Raw genomic sequence first — 22,467 nt, 5'->3', positions numbered from 1 at the left:
CCAAGGGACATGTGGCTGTGTCATGGGACGCCCACCTGCAATGTGACACCAACCCATGCAATGTCACTCCTGGGACACCCACTCATGTCACAGCACCCATGGGACACCCAGCTGTGCCACCATACCCCGGGACACCCCCCAAGTCCATGCAGGACACGCGGTATCTGCACCCCTCCCATGTCCTCATGGGACATGATGATGTCACACAGTGATGTCACACAGTGACGTCACTCTGCCACGTTCACCACATGGGCCGCATGTGGTGAACGTGGCAGGCATGAATGCCAGGCACAGCACGGGGACCCCAGCCGGCACCCGCGGTGCCGCTTCTTGGCACGTGACCTGTGACATCTGGTGACGTCACATGCAGCTCATGGCGTCACGGGCTGGCCGGTGACACCGAGTGACCTCGCGTGCCGGGAGGCACCGTCAGGCGACCGCGTGACACCCAGGGCTCACCGCGTGCCGCCGGGCACGGTGCGTGACGTCACAGCGGCCCCGCGCCGCCCGTTACGCCGCAATGACATCACTACGCCGACTATGACGTCACGCCCCCGCCGCGCTCCCCGCTCCGCCTCGCGGCCCGAGCGCCTCTTGCGCGACGGTCCCTAACGGCCGCGGGCCGTACCATCCCGCCGCCCGGCGGGGGAAAAGCGCCCGGCAAGGCGGCAGAACCGCGCTCCGGAGCGGCGGCCGCTGCCCGCCGGGCCGTCCTGGTTCTCCGCGGCCGGTAGAACCGGCGGGCGGGCGGCGGAACGGGGCGGGCAGAGACCCCGGGGCGCGTTGTCCCGGCCGTCCCCCCCCCGGCCGCGGGGTGGTGCGCGCGGCGGGGCCGGGCGGCGCATGCGCGGCGCGGGGCGGGGCCGGGCGGGCAGCGCGGAGGAGGAAGGCGAGAAAATGGCGTCGACGGGTGAGCGGGGCTGGAGCGGGCCGGGCCCGGGGCGGGGGGCGAGACGGAACGGGACCCTCGGCAGCGCCACCGCCCCCGGCACGGAGTGGCCGGAGGGGCGTTGGGGCGGCGCCGCCGGCCCGTAGCGCCGCGCTCGGGGGCCGCTGGGGTCGGGCCGTGCGGGGCCCGTCTCGCCCGTGTCCCCCCGCGCCGCCCGCCGGGGCCTCGCCGGGGCCGCGGGTGTTTCCCTCAGCGTCCCGGGGGTCGATTGCGGCCTCTCGGTGCTGCGGCCCCGCGGGATCGCCGGAGCTCCGCGCTCCCAGGGGCAAAGCGCCGAGCCAGGGCTTTCTCCGCGCGTTCGGCCCTGCCGGGCTCGGCCGGGCGGGTTTGGGAGCGAGTCTGGGATCCTGGAGTGCTTTGGGTGGGAAGGCAGCTGAACGCTCATCCCATGGGCACGGACACCTCCCAGTGCCCCAGCGCGCTCCCAGCCCCGGCCAGCCTGGCCCTGGACACTGCCAGGCATGGAGCATCCTCTGGGATCTCCCTCCCAGCGCCTCCCAGCCGGGAATTCCTGCCCAATATCCCATCCATCCCTGCCCTCTGGCACTGGGAAGCCATTCCCTGTGTCCTGTCCCCTCCGTCCCTTGTTCTAAGCTCCTCTCCAGCTCTCCTGGAGCCCCTTTTGGGCCTGGAAGGGGCTTTGAGCTCTCCTGCTTTTCCCCATAGGGAGGTGAGGTGTTCCATCATCTCCATGGCTCCAAAATTTTCTGAATGAAACGTTTTTTCCACGAGGGCTCCAGCTGGAGACAAGTAGTTGGGAACTGAGACTCCCCAGCTCAGTACACTTTTAAAGTACTTTAAAGCCCAGCAGCCCAAGATCTGACTCTCCTTAAAGAAGGAGGATTTTCCTTTTCTCCAGCAAGTAAAATCCCCTAGGCCACGGAGTGTGAGGGAATATCACCAACAACACCTTGGGGAGCCTGAAAAAGAAAAGTCAGTAAAGGAACATCTGCCAACGGAATTGTCAGGATGGGGGTTAAAACCACAGCTGTGTTTTCCCTTAATTCATGGAATTGTTCCTCCTGGGAGCTGCTATTTTCAGCCTCTGGTGTGCTCCTGAGCCTTGTGAAATAAAAGGATGAAGATTAATTTCCCCCTGGAAATAAAAGCCAGGAGATGGGTTTAACTAAATGAACCATAATATTATTTTTTATTAATGTTCTATGTTCCTCTAAATCCCAGCAAATTAAAAGAGAGGCATCACCACACGCAAACTGCAAATTCCACACCTGGAATTGAATCCTACAGAGGATGAAATGTTGGATTTAGGTGGGACTGGGGGAGGGCTGTGAGGAGAGGGGTTAATTGATACCCCTGTGTGGAGCTGGGGGCCGAAATGGGGCTGAAAATGGAGAATTCAGTGAGGTTTTGGTGACTGGAGGGTGAGCAGGGAAAAGAGTGGAAAAGAGTGGAGTGGTAGGAAAGGGAAGTTGGATGAGGGGGACCAGGCATTAATTAACACTCAGGGTTTAGCAGAACCACGTGTAAAGTGAATGAAAAAAAAACCCAACAAACCTAGAACCCTGAACTGAAGGAGGAAGACGTTCCAATATCCCATGTGCCAACCTGAGAGGGAAGTGGGAATGCTGCCAGAGGAGTTTAACAACTTGTGCCTTGTGTCCTGGGAGCAGGAAAAGCTTTGGAGAACTCCAAGTGTCTTCTTTCTCCCTGTGAGGTGTTCTGGGCAAGGTCAGAGGAATGAATAAGTGCCAGGGATTCCTCTTGGGATCACAGCTGGGCCATTCCTGCCTGCAGCAGGATCCAGGGGCTCTGCTCCTGCACAGGAGGAGAAGCTGGGAGCACACCTGGAGGCTGGGCAGGAAGGGTTTGGTAGGGATGGATGCACAGGCTAAGGAGCAGGAGGTTGTGCTGGATGCAAGTTGTGTTTTCCCAGTGATTCCTGGGGCTCCGTGGCCTTGGGAGTAGTGGGATGATGGCATGAGAGCCAGGCAGAATTTGCTTCCTGAAATTCTCCAGTGCAGGAGTTAAACTTGATCCGTGTGGGCCTCTCCCACCTCAGGATATTCCATGGTTCTGGGAGAACCTTGGATTTCTGACAAGCTGTGATGGTGATGGGAGCCCTGGGAGCTCCTCCCACACAGGGATGGCTGGGAACAGCCCCACTGACCCAGCTCCTGGCTGTGGCCTCCACCAGGAGGTTCTGGGCTCGTTCCTGATCCCAGGCTTTCTGTGCTTCTGGCCAGGTCTGCTGGGAATGGTGAATTCATCCCTGCTCCAGACCTTGGGGTGGGAGCTGGAGCTGTTGCTGCCCGTGAGGGACCTGGGAGCTGCAGTCCTTTCAAATTTAGCCTCCTAATTGCCATGTGGATTCATTTTCCATCCCTGCCAGCAAATCAGTTCAGCACAGGCTTTGCTGCTGGGATTTTCAGGGTTTTGGTTCTCCTCCCAGTCAGTTGCTGCCATGGATTGAGGATCTGGGGAGGGAATCACTCCCATCTTCCCAGCTCCAGTGGCTTTCCAGCCATCCATTTGTGTCCTCGAAAGGGAAGGGAGTGAAGGTGGTGAAACCTTCCAGCCCAGCCCTTTCCAAGCAGGCTGGTGGGTTTGTAAGGCTCAAATCCCTGCTTTTCCTTTGTTCCAACCCAAATCCCCCCCTGCCAGCCCCCTGGGATCCATCCAAGGTGGCAGTTAAATTGAACCAGGGTCATTTGAGATCAAAGTGGCTGCTGCAAACAGCAGGAACAATGAGGGGAAGGGAGGTTTTGTTCCCCTCAAAAAGGAGGACTGAAAATGTGCATTTACCTTCCACCCTTGGGAAACTGGAATTCCAGTGGTTTATAGTGAGCTGCAGGAGGAAATTCCAGCTGCTGTGCTCTGGACTCTTTATTAAGCCTTTATCAACGTTTTTGTTCTTTTTTCTTCTCTTTTCTTTTAGATTACAGTACCTATAGCCAAGCTGCAGCTCAGCAGGGGTAAGTAGCTTATCCTCCCTCTTTTAAAAAGATGTAATAAAAGTAAATCATAATTATGGTTTGGGCTTAACTCAGGTGTGTTTGGGAATCCCGAGGGTTTTCCTGGAGCTTTGTATTCCCCTAGAATTTCAGCAAGAAACCGTTGGGCTGCATGAAAATTTGTCTGGTGATGCAGATTTGGGGCAAGATTATAAATGTCTTTACATTCATTCCACAGCTACAGCGCCTATGCACCTCAGCCAGCCCAAGGATATGCACAGACCACCCAGGTAAAACATGGGGAGGGGGTGGAATTCCTGCTCAGTCACCTGTTTTCCAGGAAAATTGGAAATTCCAAGCAGCAGCATCGAAGTCCGTGGTTCAGAGTTGTCTTGGAGCTTCTCCCCCAGCCCAAAGGGCTTTTTAAAAGCAGAAATAAACCTCAACAAGCCCCCTTTTTTTTTTGTTAATTTATTCAATCTTGATCCCAGAAAAGCCAAATTCTTGGTGTGTGTTTGACACCACCACGTTGGTGGGTGTTGTAATCAGAGGTGTAGGAGAGAAAAAAACTGGGAAAAAAGGGGGGGAATTGCCTGTTGGGAAATGGCAGAATTGGGCAAAGGAGGAGGAGGGAAACTGCCTTTTCCTGGAGTTTTTATTGCTATAACTGTTCATACTCTCAGTTGGCTGGACTGCAAAATAATGATGGTCTTTAAGAGATTAACTTAATGCTTATTTTTAACCTTTAGAATCCAAGTTACTACAACCACATTTGTCTGCAAACTCCAAGTATGTTTCCAAAGGTAAATTCTCGTCCTCACAAAGTGCTGTAGGCTTAATTTTCCTTCCCAAGAGGAGGAAGACAGGCTCAGTGGGCTGAGAGGAAGGTGATGGTGACTTATTTAAAATAAAAGTCTTTGGAGACAACAACTGGGAGAGCTGCTCCCAGCTGTAGGTGAGGTGAAAGGTGGGAGTAGGATAAGGGTAGGAACAGGAGGCCTCAGCAACTAAAACCAGCTAATTAAACACCTAACCAGCTAATTAAACATCTAACCAGCTAATTAAACCCCTAACCAGCTAATCTCAGCTGTAGGCACGTGTCCATGGGAAGTTTGCAGCGTTCCCTGCCTCTTGGATGAGGAACTTCCAGGGACAGGGATGTGTTCACGTGCTCAAGGCTTTCCTGCTCCTGGTTCAGACCTGTGCCCTGAGTTCAGGAAGGCTGAATATCCCAAAAAAAAGTCCAGAGAAATCTGAATTCTGTCAGAATCTGCAGGTTAAAGCTGTCTCCATGTCACTCCTCAGACTGTATCCAGAGTTTTATCCTAAGCCAGGAGCTGTTGGAAGCTTGCTGGTGCCTGCAGCATGAGCTGGTAGGGCATGGCTTGGGCAGCTGGTGGCACTGCTGGGCACAGCTGCTCCTCTCCCTTCCTCAATGATTTTCAAGCTGGATTTGGAAACAAAATCAGGGAATGGGTGAGGTGAGAGCTGATCCCTCACTGAACACAGGCACCAGAATGGGAGCAGCACCACTGGGATGTTTTGGGTGTTCCATGGATCACATCCTTCCATGCCTGCACCAACTCCCTTTTTTCAAATTAATTGCTGATGGGCATGAAAAATACTCTGAATAATTTAATTGAAACCTTCATCGTGTTTCTTTTAGCCAGCACCAAAGCAGTTTGACACTGAAGTGACTTTTCTTTGGTGCAGTTCCTCCCTCGGGGCGCTCCCATTCCCGTGGTCCAGGTTAAGCCTGGGGTGGTGCCTGTGGGTGCTGGTGGTAGCTGTGAGCAGCTGGGAGCTTTCCTGTTTGCTTTCCACAGAGCAGAGGTGTGTGGTGCCAATGTCAAGAGCCTGTCCCTTCAGTCTTGGCAGGGAAAAACCTCTCCATAACCTCCTTGCAGAGCTGACCCGGAATTTCCCGCGGCACCTAAACTTTCACAGCAGCCTTGGCTTTGGGAGTGCTCAGCAGCTGCAATTCCTGGGGGTCCCTTGTGCTCACGGATTGAATCTGTGTCCTTTTGGAGCAGACCTACGGGCAGCAGAGCTACGGGACCTACGGGCAGCCCAGCGACGTCAGCTACACACAGCCGCAGACCACGGCCACCTACGGGCAGACGGCCTACGCCACCTCCTACGGGCAGCCCCCCACAGGTGAGAGCCCTGCTGGGCTGGGTGGGCTCAGCCTGCAGCTCTGCTGGGCCTGGGACAGGCCTTAATGTCACCTAGGGACAGGGCAGGGACAGCTTCCACAGGTTGCTGCACACCCTGGGCAAGCTCAGACGCTTCGGGGATGTGGCAGCCGCAGCTGTGGGTAACCCGTGTGACTGCCCTGCCAGGGAGCAATTCCTGCCCAAGGTCCCATCCTGCCCTGCCCTCTGGCAGGGGGAGGCCATTCCCTCACAGGGAACAATTCCTAATTCCCAATATCCCATCCATCCCTGCCCCCTGGCAGGAGGAGTCTGTTCCCTCACAGGGAACAATTCCTGCCCAATATCCCGCCCATTCCTGTTCTCTGGCAGTGGGAGCCATTCCCTGTGTCCTGTCCCTCCAGCCCTTGTCCCCAGTCCCTCTGCAGCTCTCCTGCAAGGGGCTCTGAGCTCTCCCTGGAGCCTTCTCTTGTCCAGGTGAGCACCCCCAGCTCTCCCAGTCTGGCTCCAGCCCTCCATGGCCTCCTCTGGACTGGCTCCAGCAGCTCCAGGTCCTTCATGGAATGGCTTTGGCTGGGAGGGACCTTAAAGCTCATCTGGTGCCACCCCCTGCTATGGGCAGGGACACCTTCCACTGTCCCAGGCTGTTCCAAGCCCCATCCAGCCTGGCCTTGGGCACTTCCAGGGCTATGGCAGCCATGCATAGACAGGAATAAATGCTCTGTTGAGTTTTCAGGGCAGGGTTTGGGTGCTGTGGGACCAAGCAGGATGTGCTGTGCTCAGAGCAAAGGGAACAGTGTCCCTGGCTGCTCCTCAGCCCTTCCCTTCCCTGCCAGTCCTGTCACTGGCAGTGACATGTGCCTGTTCTGATCCTGTACCTTCTCCTTCTCACCTTGTGCTTCCCACAGTGGAAGGAGCCAGTCCAGGCTGGACTGTCCTGCTCACTCCTGCATGGAAAATTCTGTCTCATCCTGTCAGAACCTGAGGTCCCCTTTGGGACCCTTGAGGTGTCACTTGGTTTTAGTGCCAAACCCTCGAGTGTCAGAGCTCACCCAGGCAGTGACAGCAGGGCTGCAGTGCTCTTTGCCATCTCCAAACTCTCCCAAGTGCCATCTTCATGGGTAAGATCCTGACCACTGAGACAGTTTAGGTGACTCCAGCCCCATTTCCAAAAGGATAAACAGCATCCTGCCCTCCACCTTTGCATGCCCCGTGGTGGTTTTGGATTTCCAGAGCAGATACTTGTTCCTTAATGCTCCATAAACTCTCCCAATGTGTTCTTGGAGCTGGAATTTCCTCCAGATGAGTGTCTTAATGTTTAAAACTACTGAGACAATGTTTAATTCATGTATATTCATGTTTATTTAATGTATGTTTGGGCTGAATATTCAGGAGTTTTAGGAAGCAGATTTTCCTCCCAGTGATTCCTTGGGTGCCGTGTCCTGCACATTCCTGGGAGAGACATTATAAACATTTTGTAGTTGGAATTAAACACTTCCCAAAGCAGGGGAATTCCAGGACAGACAGACAGACCCTGGGATATCTGGCTGTAGAGGCCATTGAGGAATTCTTCACAGGGAGGAGCTGGAGAGAAAATATTAACCAAAATGAAAATATTTACCATCTTTACATGGATCAGGAAAATTCCTGCTCCTGAGATCCATATCCATTAGCCAGTGGCACTGGGAGTTATCTACAGAGCTTTTTCCTTTCATTTAAGACTACCTAGAGAAAAGTTGGCAGCAAAAAATTATTTGTGACCTTCCAAAAATTCTTTTCTTAGAAATATTTACATCCCTGTGACTCCTTTGGACTCCAGTCCCACAGGGGTCACAGGAAACTGCTCTGTTTATGTTTTTCCTTCTCCCTTAAGAGGAGATTTGCTGGAATAATAATAATAATATCAGGCTTTTTTTTTTTCTGCACAGCTGCACTTTTTGTTTTTTGGGTAGGCAAAAAAAAAAAAATAAAAGCTTCATTTTCTTTTCATCCATGAAAAAACCACCAACTTAGAAAGTGGTCAAGCAAAAGATCGTATCAGCCCACAGAGCAAGGCTGTGGCAGCTCTGGGCATGGAGCCAGGCTGGATTTATCCTTCCTCCACCTGCCTCTCCTTGAGGAGCCAGAGCTGTGGAAAGGAGACTGCAGCCTCTCTATCTCTCCCCCCTCCCTGCCTTTCATGCTCGATGAACCCCAGGGCCAGACATTGTCATGCCCTGAGACACGTGCAGTTCCTACAGCTGAATCCCAGTCCTGTTTTCCTGTGAATCACCTTTTTGTACTGCAGTTCCTTAAAGCAGTTTTTTTTCCCTTTGCTTGAACAGCCTGGGGTTTAGGTGAAGTGTTGTTGAGGTCAAGGAAATCCAAGGTGTGTGTGGATGCAGCCTCTCAGGATGGGGGGAATGGCAGGGATGGAGTTTTCCTTGCCCTGCCTCCAGGAAAGAGTTACCACCCTCCTTCCTTCCCTGGGGCTGTAGGAAAAGGTGTCTTGGAGCCACCCAGTGACTTTGTTCCAGAGAAAAAAGGATTTGGGAGCAGCTCCCTCAGGTTAGGGATCACTGGGCACCCTCAGACCTGTGGCTCATTAATCAGTGCAGGGTGTTGGCAGGAATTACAGGACTAAATAAATAAAGAGCATTTTGGTGTCCAGGTGTGGATCTCTTGGAAGTGGAAAATGCTCTCTAAAGCCAGCCAGCCCCTGCTTCCCTTTACCTGGGACATTTGGGGTATGGATATTGAAATTTCTAAAGGATGTGGAATTAATGAACACACAGCTGCCATAACAACCCCAGAATATCCCAAAACAGGCTGGGGTGAGTCAGCTCTGCACCCCTTCCCCAGCCCCTCACTGCTGGGATGGACCACAAGCAGGAGGCAGCTCTCTTCCTGAAGAAATTTCTCTGGAAAGAAGGAATCTCTCTGAGTCCAGCCTTTTCCAGTTGATATTCTCTGTGGGTCAAATCCTGCAAGCTTCTCCACCACCTGGAGAATTCCTAGCCTTCAGTGAGGGGTTCCTTTGAGGGGAATTTAGGCACTTGAGGCAGGTTATTATTCTTTCTGCCACCTTTTTCTTTCTTTCTTTTCTGCTGTGTCAACTTTTATCTTCCCAGCTGGGAGGGGAGCAGAGAGAAGTGATGTAATAGGAATGCCACCCTCAAAACAGCAGCTCTTGAGGGTTCCCAGAGTGTCTAAACTGGGCTTGGTTTGTGATTTAGACCAGTGGGATGGGAAATCACTGCCTTTCCTTTGGGACAAACCCTTCCTGCTGAGCACACGGTTCCACGAGGGAAATGCTCCATCTAGAGCTGAAGCTTTAAAATTCAACATCTTTTTTTTCCCCTCCCTTTCATCCTGCTGCCTGTGCAGAGCCAGCAAAGCTTTTTGCTCCCAGTAAGAGCACTGGGAAAAGGGGGCCCAGCTGTGGGAGGAGCACCCTGGGGCTCCAAATCCAAGGGGAACAGCCCAGGGCAGAGCTCTGGCTGCATTACAGGGCCTGCAGGCTGTACTTAGCCTTTTTTAGTGTGTGGTCAGGCTTTGGCCAGTTAAAAATAAAGGTTTATTTAACTCCTGGGATTGGTGCTCCCTGTGGAATTGCTGTCTAGCCTCACATTTAAGTCTTTGGGCTGCTCAAATTTGTCCAAGGCTTTAAAAATCCTCCCATTGGGCATGATCCCCTTCACTCTTCTCAGCAACACTTTCCAGGGAGCAGCAGACAGGAATAATAACCATGAACATTGATTTCCTAGTGATTCCTCCAAGTTGTTTCCTAGTGGGAGTCCAGTTTACATTCCCAGCTTAGGAATGCCCTGGGATAGGGTTGGGGGCCGGGGGTAGGAAGAGGGAGGAGTGGGCAGAGGGTCCAGGCTGGCCTTGTGTCCTCACCAGGCTCCTGAGGGTCACCAGAAAGCTGAACTTTGGGGGTGTTTTTAATGAATTTGCTGTGCAAGCTTCCTGCCCTCCTCCTGTTCCTCTTTCCTGCTGCCCTGGTGTGCAGGCAGCAGTGGGGCTGTGGCAGTGCCATGGTGCTCTGTGAGGGCACACCGTGTTCTGCTCTGCCAGTGCTGTTTGCTTTGCAAATGAGGCACTTGGAATGAAATGCTGCAGCCCAGTTTGCCTAAAGGAAATGTGTGTCACAAGGCTCCCATGTTTATTAAAAATCAAAAGTCATGGAGAAGCTGTTGCCTTCACTGATCCCAGCCATGAGAGCATTTGGCTGCTCTTTTTTTTTTAATGTTTAACAACATTTTTATTGCTGTTTTTCCATCTAAGTCTAATATTCTTAATTTGAAAACTTGCTAGAAAGGTTGTTAGGAGTACAAACCCAGTGTGTTAATGCCAGTTCACCTTTGTGACAAGGCAAATGCCACTAAATTATACAGGAGCTGTTAGGGGATCCTGGATATTGTAAAACTGTTGAAAAGGAACTCTGTGAGCTCTCAGCTTTTTCTCTAAACTGAAGTGAAATTCTGAGAAAAGGGAAGGTACATAAAACATCAGGAGCTGCCTGATGTGTCTCTTTTGACCTTTTCCTCATGTGAAAGCAAATGGAAAGTGCTTTTCTTTTGTTTCCAGCTTTACTGATTTAAAATAAGCCTTCAGAAATGTCTCTGAAAGACTTCCCAGGCCAGGTTTTGTGCCTTTATTTTTCAGAAATGTAAAAGGATGGGACTGTACTTGCTAAATCAGTTGGATTTATTTTATTTTGGAGCTCAGGGGGGTTTGTTACCCTGCCTTTGTTGAGGAGATGCTCCATGTCTCAGCTTGCCCTGCCTGAGCTCTGGTTGCTGTAAACAATCCTGAGTGCTGGTCCAGGAGTAGCTTCCAGAAAGCTCCTGGGAGTGAGATTTTGGGATGCTGAGGGGCTGGAGGCTGAGGCTTCCCAAGGTGGGGGGGTTCTGTGAGGAAAGCAGAGGGGCAAGGTGGGGTCATTGATGATTTTTGAGTTGTCTGAGGTGGTTTTGTGGTGGTAAAACTGTGTTGAGTCCCAGGAGCACCACAAGGGCCAGAGTCTGAGATATTTAGGAATGCTGGAGAGGGACTTGGGACAAGGGTCTGGAGGGACAGGATAAGGGGGAATGGCTTAGGGTTAGATGGGATACTGGGAAGCTGAGGGGGTGACACAGAGAAGCTGTGGCTGCCCCTGCATCCCTGGTAGTGTCCAAGGCCAGGTTGGACAGGACTTGGAGCAGGTCTGGTGGAAGGTGTCCCATAGCAGGGGCACGGAGAGAGATGAGCCTTAAGCTCTCCTGCAGGCCAGGCCATGCTGGAATTGCGTGGTTCCTGGCCGAGCTGTGGAGCTGAGCTGTGCTGTGTTGCAGGTTACAGCGCCCCGACTGCCCCCCCTGCCTACAGCCAGCCCGTGCAGGGCTACGGCAGCGCCGCCTACGACACCAACACGGCCACGGTCACCAGCAGCCAGAGCTCGTACGCAGCCCCGGCCGCCTACGGCACCCAGCCCGCCTACCCCGCCTACGGGCAGCAGCCGGCCCCGGCCGCCCCCGCCAGGTACCGCCCCTCCTCTGCCCCTCCTCCTCCTCATCGGCACCATCCTCCTCCTCTCCCTCCTTCTCCTCTGTCTCTTCCTCCTCCTCCTCCTCCTGGCACCGTCCTCATCTCCTTCCTCCTCCTCCTCCTGGCACCGTCCTCATCTCCTTCCTCCTCCTCATCGGCACCATCCTCCTCCTCTCCTTCCTTCTCCTCTGTCTCTTCCTCCTCCTCCTCCTCCTGGCACCGTCCTCATCTCCTTCCTCCTCCTCCTCCTGGCACCGTCCTCATCTCCTTCCTCCTCCTCCTCCTGGCACCGTCCTCATCTCCTTCCTCCTCCTCATCATGGCACCATCCTCATCTCCCTCCTCCTCCTCATCGGCACCATCCTTCTCCTCATTGTCACCGCCCTCATCATCTTCCTCCTCCTCCTCCTCCTCCTCCTCTTCCTTCTTCTTCCTTCTCCTTCTTTTCCTTCTTCTCTGTCTCTTCTCCCTTCTCCTCTTCTGTCTCTTCTTCCTCTTCCTTTTCCTTCTCTTCTTCTTCCTCCTTCTCCTCATCCTTCACTTCCTCCTCCTCCTCCTTTTTCTTCCTCCTCCTTCTCTTCCTTCTTCTTCTCCGTCTTCTTGTTTCTCCTCCTTTTCTTTCTCCTCTTCTTCCCCCCTTTTTCTCCTCATCCTTCTTTTCTACCCCCTCCTCATCCTTCTCTTCCTCCTACTTCTCCTTTTTTTTCTTCTTCCTCCTCCTTCTCCTTCTTTTCTTCCTCCTACTCCTCCTCCTTCCCTTCCTTCTCCATCTGTCATTACTCCTCTTCCTCCTCCTCTTTCTCTTTTTCCTCCTTTTCTTCCTCCATCTCCTCCTCCTCCTCTTGTTCTTCCTTCTCCTTCTTCATCTCAACTTACTCCTTCCTTCCTCTCCTTCTCATTCTCCTTCTCCTCCTTTTACTCCTCTTCCTCCCCCTCCTCCTCCTCCTCCTGTTTCTCCTGCAGCACCCCCAGCTGCCAGGGCTGTGGCAGCCCCTCCTGCCTGGGGGAGCAGCGTGGGAGGGCTGGGCTGGGCTGTGCTGTGCTCAGCCCGTGCTGTGCTGTGCTCAGCCTGTGCTGTGCTCCCGTGAGTAAGCACCATTCCTGCAGGACCAGGGAGCCCCCACGCAGCCACATCAGCCTCTGGGCTCGCAGGCTGCAGCAGAGGGCTGAGTCCTGCCTGCTCCCGAGTCCCAGCGTCAGGCAGGATGCTGGGTGGATGCACAAGCTGCAAAACATTTCCTCTTGAAGTCTCACCCCTCTGGGCAGTGCCTGTCAGCTATTGAGTCGGATTGTTTGCTCAGAGGATATGGAAAGTTTAGAATACATAATGGAAACTGGTTTGGGAGTGAGTAAAAGCTGATTTATTCCCTTACCTGGTGTCTGTAGCAAGCACTGTGGGAAGGAAAGGCAGAGCCTGGCACAGCTCTGACAGGTTACACTTTAAAGGGATGTAAATTTGCTGGATGAATCCTGACACTGTATAATTTTTCCCAGCTTCTACAGCAAAAGCAGCTTCTCTCTTTTTGCTCCACTCAACAAATAGAAATTAAAGACTCGTAGAATCCTTGAAGTTAGAAAAGCCCTGTGAGGTCATGGGGGCCGCCACTAACCCTCTCCCCAAGCGCCCCATTCACATGGCTCTTAAACTTTGGGGCAAACAGCAAGGGATGTGTGAATCACATGCAAAGGGTTCTCAAATTTCAGGCCTTGAGTTAATTCTAAACACACAATTGTGAGTGGTTTGGGTTGGAGGGGACCTTTAAAGGTCACCCAGTCCGAGCCCAGCATCCTTCCTCCTCTGTGGGATCATTGGGGATAACGTGTATGAGGCAATATCTGCCTGAGCTGGATTCTGAACCAAACAATGGGGCATTTCACTGCCTGCCCTGCTGCCTGCTTCAGCTCCTGCTTCCCCAGGGCTCTGCAGGAACAGCCTTGCTGGCATTCCACATCTCCACTCAGCCCCACAGCCCAAGTGTGAGCCCCATGGCTTTAGGATGAACAGGAGCTGTGGTGTTCCATGCTCTCTGTTCAGGACACTGCCTGGGCCTTTCCTGGAGTGTGCAAATACCCAGGCAGTGAGTGCTGAAATTGTGTTTATTACCTATTTATTGGCTGCTGCCAGAGTGGCTGGCACCAATCGAGGCCAGCTTTAATGCTACCCCAAAAAAGAGCTCACAACCCTCAGTCCTGGGGGATCTGAGCCTTTTGCTGCTTCCAGCTGTGAGGCTGGGCACCAATGTTGTTCCATATTTCTCCTCAGACCCCAGGATGGCAGCAAACCAGCAGAGACCAGCCAGCCTCAGTCCAGCACGACAGGCTACAGCCAGCCCAGCCTGGGCTACGGGCAGAGCAACTACAGCTACCCCCAGGTGCCTGCCAGCTACCCCATGCAGCCTGTCACTGCTCCACCCTCCTACCCTCCAACCAGGTAATGGCAGTGCTCAGGTTAGGGGCCTTTCCGGGGGGATTTTATGGAAAAGGAGCTTTGGTGGCCTGGCAGGAGGAGCTGTGCTTCTTGTAGTTGTTGTGGTGGGGAAGGGGAGCCTGTGGCTGAGTGTGCACATCTGAGAAGGAAAATGATGACAAATGGGTTTAAGACATTTTCTACTTTTTTTAAAATTTTAATACTTGAGAATTTTAAGAGTTTTCCTAGAGTGACCTTTTGCTGCCTCCTTCCACATACAGCTTAGCCCAGGAGCTCCCTTCTCCCTTCAGGTGTCTTTAATGTGACTTCTAAAACGTACACTTTGAAATTCTCAAAGCCCCAGCTGCATGAGAGGAGCTTCTTTTATCCAGGGCCTGTTACCTCCATTACCACTGAGTTTTGCCCTGGCACTTGTTCCTTTTCCTAGAGGTGTGAATAAACTGGGATTGGCCACATGGTTTTTGTTTTCACAGCCCTCGAGACTGGCCTCCATAGGATGACTTCAGCTTTTAAAGTGATTTACAGCACTAAATACAGCCTCTAATTGCATTGCCTTCCAGCATGAGCCATTCCATGCACGCTGCCAGGGAATTGCCTCACATCCCACCTTTCCCAACGCTTTTCTCTTCCAGCTATTCCTCCACACAGCCAAGCAGTTACGATCAGAGCACTTACTCCCAGCAGAGCAGCTACGGGCAGCAGAGCTCCTATGGCCAGCAGACCAGTTATGGCCAGCAAAGCAGCTATGGCCAGCAGCCACCTCCCACCAGTTACCCACCTCCCACTGGATCCTACAGCCAGGCCCCCAGCCAGTACAGCCAGCAGAGCAGCAGCTACGGCCAGCAGAGTGAGTGGGAGCCCTGGGAAGGAGCCCTGGCCTTAGTTTGGATCTAAAACTTGGAGCTGGGTTGAAGGGAGAGGGGGTTGAAGCTGGGGTTTGGCCTTTGTTGGTGAAAAATGGCATCTCTGGAGGCAGTGGTGGGATAGGGAAGGTTCCTCACCTCAGGGGAGAGGGAACACAGAGGCACAAAATGTTCGTGGGGAGGATTTGAGGGGGCTCAGCCTGGAGAAAAGGAGGCTCAGGGAGGACCTTGTGGCTCTGCTCAGGGCAGGAGTGGGGGGTGTCAGGCTCTGCTCCCAGGGAGCAGGGACAGGATGAGAGGGAACAGCCTCAGGCTGGGCCAGGGGAGGGGCAGGGTGGATATTGGGAACATTTCTTCATGTTGGTCAGGCCCTGGGCAGTAGTGGATCCCCGTCCCTGGAGGGATTTAACAGCCATGTGGATGTGGCACTTGGGTGCACGGCGCAGTGCTGGCCTTGGCTGGGGAAACAGCTTGAATCAACACCCTCAGAGGGATTTTCCCAAACTAAACAACTGCAGTGTGGCTGGAGCTGAGGGCAGGTGAGGGGGCTGCCTCTCCCTGACCTGTTTGCACCCTTCCCCAGGCTCGTTCCGCCAGGACCATCCCAGCAGCATGAACATGTACGGGCAGGAGTCCGGAGGCTTCTCCGGCCCCGGGGAGAGCCGGAACCTGAGCGGCCCCGACAGCCGGGGCAGGGGACGAGGGGGATATGAGCGTGGAGGCATGAGCAGAGGTGGGCGGGGAGGAGGACGCGGTGGAATGGGGTAAGAGCAAAGCTTTTCTCCTTTTCTCTAATTCTGGTTTACCCATAGGATTTGAAACTCAACAGAAGGGACTGAAAGGTTGACGTTCCCAGCTGTGTTTCCATGGAGGACATGTCTGTGTAGCAGCATTGCTTGTCATCCATGGAAACATTATCCTAAGGGAAATAGGAGCAGGATGGTTGGTTTGACCTGCAGCTGGTTGGGCCCCAGGGAGGGGGATACTGGGGGTAATGCTGGCCCTGGCACTTTCAGCTCCCTTCATGGTCGCCCAGAGGTGGAATCCTCTGTGGGGTTTAACAGTAACTCTGGGTGGAACACACACAAACCTCCCACCAGCTCCAGGGGATGCTCCCCGGGCCTCAGGAGGGGATTTTGGCAGGGCAGGAGCCTTGTGTCAGCCTCCTCCCATGGAGCCTGCGAGCTCGGAGTGCCGCGTGGAGAAGGAGCCCGAGGACAGAGAGAAAGAAGTGCTTTGGCTCCCAGGCCTGCTCCCCCTCGGAGCATTCAGGTGCTCTGAATCAGTTTGGCCATTTCACCTGATGGCACAACCTGGTTTGGTGCCACCTGTGCCTTCAGGTGTATCCCCATCCGTGGAGGTCGTTCTGATGGAGGCGAGGGAGGAGAACTAATCCCAAAGGCTCCTCCGAGAGAGAATTCTCAGCTTTGTGTGTGTTCCATCCCCTCACCCCGTTGCTCAGAGCTATGCAGAGTGTCCCCAGGTGTGGCACAAGACACGCTGTGCCCACCCTGGTGCTGGCAGGGGGGCTGTGATGGCAGCTGCCCTCCAGAGGCCACTTCTTCCCGTGTGGCACAGCCCGGTGAGAGCCCCAGTTTGGCAGTGGGTGGCCCCATTCTGCATAGCTCTGTTGCAGCCCATTGACGTGGCATGAAATCTTTATCAGAGAAATCAGAGGAAGAATGGAAAGGGCTGGTTTGTGTGGGAACACATCCAGCCTGGAATTGGCACGGGTGGAACAGAGTTCCAGGGATCTGCATAAAGATTTCAGCCGTGCTGTATTGATCTCTTAACGATGAAAGTAGATGTAGACACCTGAAATGTCTATCATCACATCTTCAAATTTCTAGCCCCTTCCGAGCTTCTCATTGCCAAAGATTTGTCACCTGTCTCTGATCTCACACCTTAATCCCAGCTCAAATTTGCCTCCCGAGCGATTTCCCACCTGGCCAGACCCTTACAAAGGGTCCCCCCCTGCCCCAGCCTTATGGACGTAGAGTTTGTGATGTCCATAGAACGGGTGGCTTCAGGGGACACCCAGGGCAGGTAGGGGAACTCGGCCCACCTTAGCATGCTGTGGTGATGGATTTCAGTGTCTCCAGCAGGTAAGGAGCTCGATGTTATTAACATGCCCTTTTTCATTGCCTCGATGATTTGATATTTTTATGAAAATGGAAAACTTTTTAACATGCTTTGTCGCATTTATATGCTACAGGTTACAAAGTGAGAGCCTTGTAAACACCTCAATACTTAAAAAGTACCCGTACTCAGTACTCAGCCGGCAGCATAATGAAAAGTGGGACTAGACACGGTGTCCATATGGAGAGGAAAAATATACATAGAATATTTTTAACCCAATGTATTGATTGTATAAACGGAATCCTTCTGTAACTTTGGTAACTGCATACTTGTTGTTTGGTAATAAAACCAGAGGAGGGTATACTACTACTTTAGAATTGTGTAACATTAAAGAAAAAAAAAAAAGTGTAAAAATCTTATGTTTAAAAAGAGAGACATTACGTAAATGGTGTGTACTTTAACGAGAGGAGGCAAAGCTGCATGCAACAGCTCGAAATTCTGTATTGACTTTTTTTTTCCCAGTATTAGAGGTGCAATACTTGCTAGAAAAATTCACGGTGCTCTCCCTCCTCCACTCGGCTCCTTCCAAACAGCTTGCTGGCTCACCCAAAAAAAGAGCAAGAAACAGCCCAAATCCTTTCTCAAGGTGGCATTTTCCTACTTCACCACCACGCTCCAAAGCAGTTTTAGCTGTGAATGCTTCAGCCAAAGCTTTTGGTGAAAGCTGCGGCCCTGTTTGCATTGGCACCTGCCCAAAAGTGAGCGTGTCCACAAAGCTGCACCCCAGGCCTTGGAGCCCCCGCTGTACTCTGTAAGTTCTCCCTCCAGAGAGTTGTTAAATTCAGTAGTGACCTGAATGTATGGCTTTATTTTGAGGGTTTTAGGGGCGATGTCAGCTGAATTGTGTTGTAGGTCTCGCGTGTGGTTTGTCTCCTTTTACACTGTTAAATGTCAGGGACCCGCGGGCCCGCGCTGCCACAGGCTGAGGGTGCACCTTGGTGGACACACCGAGGGGAGGGAGTTGACCACTGAAACACCACCAGATTGCTCTTGAACAACAACAACAACAAAAAAAAACCAAACCACCTGCTTTGATTACAAACAACCCCCATTTCTCAGCCAAGTATTGCACTGATGATACCCGAGTATTAACGCCGGGGCACCGACAGCAGAGCGGTGCCTCAAACCACACCAAGGTTGCTTTATATGTAAAGAAAATTTGAGCGAGCTGCCCTGAAGAAAGGCCTAGTGCCGAGATGAGAGAGAGACAGAGAGATGTTTGGAGATGTTTAGCCAGTGCCCTTCTCCCCTGTGAGCCGCAGAGGCTCAGAGCGGTGCTGGCTTTGTAAAGGGAAAGGCCTTCATTTCTTCGTTTATCCCCCCAGCAGCGCTGGAGAGCGAGGTGGCTTCAATAAGCCTGGTGGTAAGTTTTTGAGCATTACAATGGATAGTGTTAAAAAAAAAAAAAAAAAAAAAAAATTGCAGTCAGTTTTTTTTTTTAGCACGAAGTGTAATTTTTTATTCATTTAAGTGGTTTAAAAATGACAATATGCAACCAGACTGTAATGGGTACTGCCGGCGATGCCCAGGGGTATGCGGACACAGTGGAAGAGTTGAGCAACCACTCCTGTAATTTTGGGGAAAAGAAATGGTTTGGATGTAATAAATCTTTTTTTTTTTTTTTTAATATATATAGATATATTAAGTAACTTTTATTAATGAACTTAAAAACTGATTGGCTTAGTAAAACCTTTTAAAAAATCAGCGTTAATAGTGGTTAACGGTTTGAAACCTGCTAAAAAAAAAAAAATCAGTGTAATAGTGGTTAACGGTATGAAAGCTGCTAAAAAAAATCAGTGTAATAGTGGTTATTGGTTGGAAAAAATGCTTAAAACCAGTGTGATAGTGGTTTTTGGTTGGAAGAAGTGCTAAAAGAGCCACCTGATGGCCCAGTAAGGTGCAGTGCTGCTGTTGTGCGGCGCAGGTCGTAGCTAGTGTTGTGTGTGTCGGTTCTCCAGCCCGCAGGGCCCCCACTAACACCCTTCCCTATGCTTCTCTCCCACCTGGCAGGACACATGGAGGAAGGACCCGACCTGGATTTAGGTAATTCCCACCAAACTCCCTCCCGAGGTTGTGGAACAGCCATTTGTGTCCTCGTTCCGAGGGCTGCGGCCACCGCGGTGTTGCCCCACCGCCACTTCCAGCCTTCCTGGCTGTTCCCATCATTTCTTCATTCCCAAACAGCTGGAAAACCACCTCACGTGGTTGGGACATGCTCCCCCTTCTCTGCAGGAATTCAGGGGGTTGGGGGCTGCTCTGGAGCTCTTCCAGGGGGCCTGCAGCACCCCCAGGCCTCATCCGTGGCTTCTCCCTTCCTGTCACACAGGCGTGTCTGGAAGTTGTGCGTCAGCCTTCCAGTATCGGAAAAGGGGGGTGGATGTCCTTGTGTGGGAGCCCAGGGGGCACCAAGGTCTTCCTCATCTCTCCTCTGGGATGTGTCCTGAAATAGCCTGGGGGTTTTTCCCACGTGGGTGGGTGTGGGCTCTGTGTGGCTGTGGCACTGGGGAGGTGAGGTGGGGACAGTCCCCTCCCTTGGGCCTGGGGTTTCCTGTCACTCCCGGAGAGCAAAGCTGCAGCCGTGGAGGGGATGAGGGGATGGAAAGAGCTGGGCCCTGGGGTGTCCCTGCCCTTCCTCTGACCCTGGGAATTGTCTCCTAGGACCCCCTATGGACCCGGAGGAGGACTCGGACAGCACTGCAGTCTATGTGCAGGGACTCAATGACAATGTGACCCTGGAGGATCTGGCAGATTTCTTTAAACAATGTGGTGTTGTCAAGGTGAGGGGACACCAGTGACCCCTTCCCGCTGGCACAGGGAAAAGGGTCACCCTCCTCCTCTTCCTCCCTGCCCATGGCTCACATCCTTCTGGCCCCTCATGTCCAGGCTCTGGGAGAGGCCTGGCAGTGCTGTTTAGGGCCTGTCCCTTCATTTTTGGGGCAGTTGCTGTCATCCATGGTTGGCCTGGGGTCTCTTTCTTCTGTCCTGGAGTCCCTGGAATGAGCTTCTGCTGGAAAGCAGAACAGTAAATCCCAGCTGGGCTGTGGGGAGGCTGGAGCAGGGTGACATTGCACTGTCCCTTAGATGAACAAGAGGACGGGGCAGCCCATGATAAACCTGTACATCGACAAGGAAACGGGCAAGCCCAAGGGCGATGCCACCGTGTCCTACGATGACCCGTCCACTGCCAAAACAGCCGTGGAGTGGTTCGATGGTGAGTGCTGGGCGGCGTTTTGGGGTGGAATTCCAAAATCTCCCAGTGTGGGCAGCACCCGGGTGCAGGTGTGTGAATCAGGATTCACCGATGCTCCTGCCATTGTGTCCCTCCCAGGGAAGGATTTCCAGGGGAGCAAGCTGAAGGTGACCCTGGCACGGAAGAAGGGCCCGATGAACAGCCTGAGGGGCGGGATGCCCCCCCGGGAGCAGCGGGGGATGCCCCCACCCCTCCGTGGAGGTACCGTGCAGCCCCCCCAGAGCTCTGCCCATCCTTCCCGTGGCTCCCAGCACTAACAGGGCTCCTTCCCGCAGGTCCAGGGGGCCCCGGTGGCCCAGGGGGCCCCAGCGGGCCCAGCGGCCCCATGGGCAGGATGGGGGGCAGAGGTGGAGACAGAGGTGGCTTCTCCTCGAGAGGCCCGCGAGGATCCCGGGGGAACCCGTCCGGAGGGAGCGTCCAGCACCGCGCCGGGGACTGGCAGTGCCCCAACCCGTGAGTACCCCACTCCCCTGAGCCACGGGGGCATCAGTCATCCCAGCAGCTGGCCAGGGCAGCCAGGCCTTTCCCACAATCCCTGGCCGGGCCTGCCCAGGAAGCAGCTTCCAGCTGGTGCAGAGGGAGGGACGGGGTCACTCCTGGGGGCTGTGGGTGAGCCACAGCTGCTCTGGGCAGCCAGACCCCCACCCTGCTGCGGGAGCTGTGCCCCACGTCCTGCCCTTGGGTCCCTTCTCCACGTGCTCTCCTGCTCGTGCTTCCCAATGTCACCCCAGCTGGAATGCCGTCCCACTCTGGGCTAACTGGAATTTGTACCCAGGGGCTGTGGAAACCAGAACTTTGCCTGGAGAACAGAGTGCAACCAGTGCAAGGCACCCAAACCTGAGGGGTTCCTCCCACCCCCCTTCCCTCCTCCAGGTACGTTTGGGGGTTCACAGCCCCACTTCCCTGCAGGACACCCCAGGCCTGGCCTTGGGCTCCTTGGGGAATGGCTGGGCCAGCTCCAGGAGCTGCCAGGCCTTCATCCCTCCGTGAGCCATGACATGGAGACTGGGATTTCTCCTGTGCTTCCTGGATTTGGGGGGCCGTCAGCAGCACCCCGACTCCCCAGGGCACTGCTTCAGGCTTAATGAACCCCGAGTCCCCTCGGGAACCCAGGAGCTCCCAGCCCTTCTCCTGCTGCTCCTGCCAGTGCTGGACGTGCTGGATGCTGGGGTGGGGAGCACGGGGGCGGGCTGTGCTCCCCTGGGCTCACTGCCGGCTCTCCGCTCCTCCCGCAGGCGGTGACCGCGGCCGAGGTGGCCCCGGGGGGATGCGGGGCGGGCGCGGCGGGGGCCTCATGGACCGAGGGGGGCCCGGCGGGATGTTCCGAGGCGGCCGCGGCGGAGACCGAGGTGGATTCCGAGGTGGCCGGGGCATGGACCGAGGCGGCTACGGAGGAGGCGGCCGGAGAGGAGGAGGAGGCGGCGGCCCCGGGGGACCCCCCGGACCCCTCATGGAGCAGATGGGAGGAGGAGGCAGAGGACGGCGCGGAGGGCCGGGAAAGATGGACAAGTATGGATGGAGGGCGGGGCAGGGAGCGATGGGAGGGGACACTGGGGAGCGGGAGACCGTGATGGGGACAAGGTGGGGGGGGGCGGCTGGGGTGGGACAACTGGGTGGAGGGACAAGGGGGTGAATGGTGGGGGATGGGATGGGATGGGTGAATGGGTGTCAGGGTCTCTGGGCGAGGGGTTAAGGAGCCTCCCCGACCCGGGGAGAGCTCCTGAACCCCACGACTGACCCCTGTCCCCCCGGCCCACAGGGGCGAACACCGCCAGGATCGCCGAGACCGGCCCTACTAACGCCGCCCCCCCAGAGCCGCATTTACTACCAGATTTATTTTTTAAACCAGAAAAAAATGTTTTAAATTTATAATTCCATATTTATAATGTTGGCCACAACATTATGAGTCCTCCTTGTCTGTACTTTAGTATTTTTCACCGTTTGTGGAGAAACATTAAAACCAAGTTCAACGGTAGCGTGATGAATTCTTTCTTCCCCCCCCCCCCCCCAAAATAAAACCGGTTGTTTAACGCGCCCCTGTCCCCCTCCCCGCCTGTAACGCTGTGAACGGTTGTGACGGTTGTTTTTTTAAATAAAATTCCCGCTGTTTGTAACCGCACCATTGCTGGCCTTTCTTGAGAGCACCCCGGGGGGGCCCGGGCCCGGGCCGGGGTAGGAGGGGATGGAGGGGAGGGACGGAGCCGCCCGGTGCATCCCGCTGTGCCTCAGTTTCCCCACCGGGTGTGAGTTCCGGGGAAGGGAG

At 54.1% G+C, this 22,467-nt stretch overlaps 1 protein-coding gene across 5 annotated transcripts; it reads left to right on the top strand.

Annotated features, from left to right (window-relative positions):
* Nucleotides 1–843: 843 nt before the first annotated feature.
* On the top strand, nucleotides 844–22,323 carry EWSR1 (EWS RNA binding protein 1). Of its 5 annotated transcripts, none has more exons than XM_059863069.1 (18): nucleotides 844–910; nucleotides 3,846–3,882; nucleotides 4,100–4,151; nucleotides 4,611–4,664; nucleotides 5,895–6,018; nucleotides 11,333–11,519; nucleotides 13,788–13,955; nucleotides 14,585–14,799; nucleotides 15,399–15,579; nucleotides 18,280–18,317; nucleotides 18,965–18,997; nucleotides 19,613–19,731; nucleotides 20,036–20,165; nucleotides 20,283–20,405; nucleotides 20,480–20,657; nucleotides 20,980–21,077; nucleotides 21,440–21,713; nucleotides 21,964–22,323. In XM_059863069.1, the coding sequence occupies exons 1-18, from the start codon at nucleotides 844–846 to the stop codon at nucleotides 22,001–22,003; spliced, it is 2,118 nt and encodes a 705-aa protein (XP_059719052.1). In that variant the 3' UTR covers nucleotides 22,004–22,323. The 5 variants fall into 5 exon arrangements, with proteins under 5 accessions (XP_059719052.1, XP_059719053.1, XP_059719055.1 ...); XM_059863070.1 differs by having other exon boundaries at nucleotides 854–910; nucleotides 18,283–18,317; XM_059863072.1 differs by lacking the exon at nucleotides 4,611–4,664 and having other exon boundaries at nucleotides 854–910; nucleotides 18,283–18,317.
* The last annotated feature ends 144 nt before the right edge of the window (nucleotides 22,324–22,467 follow it).

This window comes from Haemorhous mexicanus, chromosome 19 (genome assembly GCF_027477595.1).
Source record: "Haemorhous mexicanus isolate bHaeMex1 chromosome 19, bHaeMex1.pri, whole genome shotgun sequence".
NCBI classification, from domain to species: domain Eukaryota; kingdom Metazoa; phylum Chordata; class Aves; order Passeriformes; family Fringillidae; genus Haemorhous; species Haemorhous mexicanus.
Note: the sequence above shows the minus strand (reverse complement) of the source record. Positions and strands in the feature narration are given on the sequence as shown.

Bases quoted from the DNA above. Each gene is read 5' to 3' on its own strand.
- EWSR1 (XM_059863069.1), top strand. From the start codon at position 844: ATGCGCGGCGCGGGGCGGGGCCGGGCGGGCAGCGCGGAGGAGGAAGGC. The intron at 3,883-4,099 runs GTAAGTAGCTTA...TTCATTCCACAG, and splicing joins CAAGCTGCAGCTCAGCAGGG to CTACAGCGCCTATGCACCTC. The intron at 6,019-11,332 runs GTGAGAGCCCTG...GCTGTGTTGCAG, and splicing joins CTACGGGCAGCCCCCCACAG to GTTACAGCGCCCCGACTGCC.